The 4,590-nt window shown below is 37.7% G+C and overlaps 1 protein-coding gene across 1 annotated transcript; it reads left to right on the top strand.

Annotated features, from left to right (window-relative positions):
- The first annotated feature begins 3,065 nt into the window (after window positions 1–3,065).
- LOC113317300 (endochitinase EP3-like) lies at window positions 3,066–4,170 on the top strand. Its single transcript, XM_026565432.1, has 2 exons — window positions 3,066–3,528; window positions 3,618–4,170. Exons 1-2 carry the CDS (start codon window positions 3,129–3,131, stop codon window positions 4,031–4,033), a joined length of 816 nt encoding a protein of 271 aa, XP_026421217.1. The 5' UTR covers window positions 3,066–3,128; the 3' UTR covers window positions 4,034–4,170.
- Window positions 4,171–4,590: the final 420 nt, after the last annotated feature.

A 4,590-nucleotide genomic window follows, 5' to 3' on the forward strand; every position in this document is an offset into this window, starting at 1 on the left:
ACTATCCAAAGCTTTATTATTCAAAGGAAAATAATCTAGTAAGGAAAGAGAAGAATGAGTAGTAAAATCTGTTGGAATGGGGGATTTCTTTTGAGAAAGGTTCGGTTGAGAGCTAGAGTTAATGGGTGAAGGAAAAACTTGATTTGCATGCGATGTAGTCGCAGAGGCAACAGGAGGAGTGCTTTTTATTACTTGGCTAAGAGAAAACTCCTTATTCACAGGAGACTCTTTAAAAATTTCGTCATAAGTAACATAGGCATTCTCATCCATAAGAGGATTTTTCGGTGAAGGAGTAGCAGGAAAATTCTTCTCAGAAACCTTGGGAGATATATGGGTGACAGAAACATCTTTTTCAAGAGTTTGACTTATTACCGGAGTGATAGAAGGACTAGTATGCGAAGGCTATACTGTGGATACATGAACAACATATGTAGCGCTAAAATCTAGAATAGAGAGATTTGAAGAGAGTGGTATGAGTTTGCAAGACTTTTTAACTTTCTGCTTCTTTCCATCAACCATCTCAGCATCTGTAACCTGCGAAAATAAAGAAGATAAGTAATAGAGGCAACAATATTGTTTTAAGATAATTGGGTATTCCTTACTTATTTATTATGTGAAGCCTTCCTCTTGTGAGATTCCTTATTTTTAGATTCATTATCAATGCTCGGTTTCTTCTACTGCGATTCCTTATTTTCACTTGAAGAAGACTTTGGTTTTTGCATGATTCGAAGAGCGCTAATGGAAGAGCTTTTCCTACGAAAGTATGGGAATTAGATCATAAAAAAAAAAAAAATTTAAGAATGGTTAAAATCAATAGTCATCATGAAGAAAGGAAACAAACTTTGATTCAGAGTTCATGGTGGAAGAACAATAGCAGAAGAAATCAGTGACAACAACGGGAATGGGTAATAACAGATGAAGATGAATAGCAACAAGAGGGAGAATATAAATGATGAAGAAGGAAGAGATTATTGTGAAAAAACCCTTAAATAGATGAAAAGAAGTAACCGCTTGAAGACGGTTCAAGCCGGTAAAAGGGAAGAAAATCGACACGTGAAGAGAGGAACTTGAAACCCGGATAACTGTCGACAAAGTATAATGGAAAAAGATAGGCATGTGCGATTTTCAAGAGGAGAATTTCTCATATCGCTCACTCTGAAGAATAAGCAATATGAGAAGAGGCAAATGTAGGAGTTAAATATCGCACACGATAATAATTACGCGAAGTGAAGAATACAACCTAAGCGAAGAGCATCGCACATAACAAAGTTGAAACGACGCACCAGATGATGTCAGCAAAGTCACGAGTAAAGTGTGAGGAATTATGCGAAGAAGTATGTTATGCGGAGATGAGCGATTGTATATGAGCGAATATGTCGCATAGTGATCCCGAAAATAATGGGATTCTTAACTGTCATCCACTATATAAAATCTTATATAAAGGAGAGAGTCATTGTTTCTGGGAGGATTCTAGGACAAGTCTTGGAAAAGAAATAGGAAGAGAGAGAAAGTGAGCTTAGGTTTCAAGTAGAATTGTTGTAATACTTGAATCATTCTTGTAAACATTCTTAAATCTTTAGTTAATAAAACAAGAGTTCACAATGATCACCTAGAGATTGAATCAGTTATTGTGGAGTGTAGTTGTAAGATTTCTTACAACTACAATTTTTGTTCTTTTTTATTTATTTTTTAACTTTAGGTAACTTAAAAAATGAAAGACGGATTTTTAGACTATTTTGAACTTTAGTTTATTATGAAAATGAAAGGACGAAAATATTATAGCAAGCGAGGATCGTGTTTCACATATGAAATTTCGCCAAAAGTTCGAGAGAATTCGTCAATAATTTTGACAAAGATAATCAAGAAAGAAACCAACGCGATATGTTTTGGATGGTGATAGTTTGTTTGATCAAATACGTTATGTTGTCCGGATGACCACTGACTGCAACGTCTTTGACACTCTTTGCGCCACATACACGGAATCCGCATATGTACACATCACTCGGATTTTTCTTTATCAAAAGACAAGTTCATACTCTAATTTACAACTTCATCCCTTGGCGTTGGACTTCCTTGCTTCAATTATTGCAACACGGATTTGCCGGTACCACAAAATTACCCTACGCACAAAGCTCTTTCCTCGTATTTTGGGGTCTCAGACACGGTGGCGGAGCCAGAAACCAAGAAAGAGGGGGGGCTAAATAAAATATAGGAAAAACATGGACATAAGTGGCCTAAATTCAAATTATTTGGTGGACTAAATGTAAAATACAAAATAAAACAAAGAGCTTTTTAATGGTTCTAGAGTCCGGGTTTGTCAACGCTTGGTTGCGTTGTTGGTCTCAGTTGTGGAAACTGGAAAACATATGCTTTCTCCAAAGTGCTGAATAAAAATGCTAGGAGGTTAAACCACTATCATGCTGAAATATTATAGAAAATGCTAGGAGGTTAAACCACTATCATGCTGATATATTATAGAAAACACGAGTTTTTTCAAGTAGGCTTGCACATTTACGACAATTATCCAATGCATCAAATAATGATTAGGCCTAGTGTGCTCCTAACCAAGATTTTGTAGTACTATACAAGGGGTCAATTGCGTGGGACTTGATCAATTGCGGAGCCAGCTCATGGCAATAGAAGGCAGTTTCCAGTTATGTAACCTGCAATAGCCTAACGTTTCCATGATATTGTCTCCAAAGCGCATTGTTAGAAACTTGTTTATTTATTTATTTTTCCTCCCCATAACTAAATCCCTAGGTCAAGGGAGCCAAATAAAATTTGATGGAGCTCAAGGACTAATCTTCTAATACTAATGATTTTGTTAGAGACGTCCAACATGAATCATCACATGATTAAACTTCAGTCATCAATCAACAAGCAATTTCATACCTTATTCTCCTTTGACTAGTCAAAGTCCATTCAAGACTGCATTTACGACCGTTAATAGTTATTGCTAGTCAATCAAGATCTTGACTTCTAGATGAAACTCCAAAATTTCCAACTTCAAACCTTATCAAGATCATGTACTAGAATCATTATAAAAACCACTAATCATATGTACCAAAATTTTCATCAACACCACAATCTAGTTATCCTATCCTCTTTTACAGTTCCTCACCCTAAAGATGGCTGTCCTTAACATTATAAAATTGATTTTCGTAACGGGAGTTATCTCCGGGATCTTCACGGAGTTAACTGCGGGCCAGAATTGCGGTTGTGCCGCTAATGAGTGCTGTAGCGAGTTTGGCTTTTGTGGTCCAGCAGGAGATCCTGCATACTGTGGCTCGGGATGTCGAGAGGGTCCTTGCACGCCTCCTACCGACGTTAACGTAGCCGATATCGTGACACCAGAGTTTTTTAATGGAATCCTTAATCAAGGCGATTGCCCAGGTAAGAATTTCTATTCGCGTGGCGCTTTTCTTGATGCGCTCAGTTCATACGATCGCTTTGGTCGAGCTGGGACTCAAGATGACTCGAAACGTGAAATCGCTGCCTTTTTCGCTCATGCATCACATGAGACTGAAAGTAAGTTCTTTATAACTAAAGAAATGGATTATACTTTACACTGACGTTCCCGGCTTGAAATTGAATTCGTTTTCTTCTGGATTTTGTAGGGTTCTGTTTCACAGAAGAGAAAGATGGAGCTACCAAAAATTACTGTAACGAGACCGACATACAATACCCATGTGCTCCCGGGAAGCTATACTATGGTCGAGGACCGTTGCAGTTGACATGGAATTACAATTATGGACCAGCCGGACAAGAAAATAACTTTGATGGTCTAAATAACCCAGAAATTGTTGCTAATGATCCAGCTGTTTCATTCAGGACTGCTCTATGGTATTGGATGAGAAGTGTCCATAAGATCATAACTTCAGGCCAAGGTTTCGGTGCGACCATCCAAGCTATCAATGGTGCTCTCGAATGCGGCAATCCTGCAGAATCAGGCAAAGTCGACTCCAGGGTGAACTATTATACCAATTACTGCACCCAACTTGGAGTGGCTCCAGGAGATAATCTTAGATGCTAAGCCCATTTTGTAAATGATCTCATTAAGATCATTTATTAAGCCCATGGGTAGTACTGTAATAGTAATGAGCTTGGGATAAATATTTATGAAGAAATAATGAGATGTATGAAAATAAACTTGGGGTGTAGCGTGGTTTCTACCTAGAGGTGTAAAACGTACCGGCCCGGCACAGCCCGGCACATGAAGTAGCGTGCTTCACATGCCATGTGACGTGCTGTGTTGTGCCAACGATTTAAACGTGTTGTACCGTGATGTGCTTTACTAGTCAAAAACTAGGCACAACACAGCCCACGGGCACATCACACGAATAAACGTGTTGTGATGTGCCGTGCTGGCACACGTGTTATAAACAATTTGAAATCACTTAATGTATACATTAAGTCGGACATTATCACGAGATTTTAAATAGACAACATATCATTTGAAATCATTTCAAGTAAAATTAACAAGGTTATTCAATAAAAAGAAATAGACCATCAAATATAAAATTGGATCATTGTCATGTAAATTAATGTTCTAGTCAAATATAGATAACGACATTATAACAACGATATTGA

The sequence above is a fragment of the Papaver somniferum genome, chromosome 1, assembly GCF_003573695.1.
Source record: "Papaver somniferum cultivar HN1 chromosome 1, ASM357369v1, whole genome shotgun sequence".
NCBI lineage: Eukaryota > Viridiplantae > Streptophyta > Magnoliopsida > Ranunculales > Papaveraceae > Papaver > Papaver somniferum.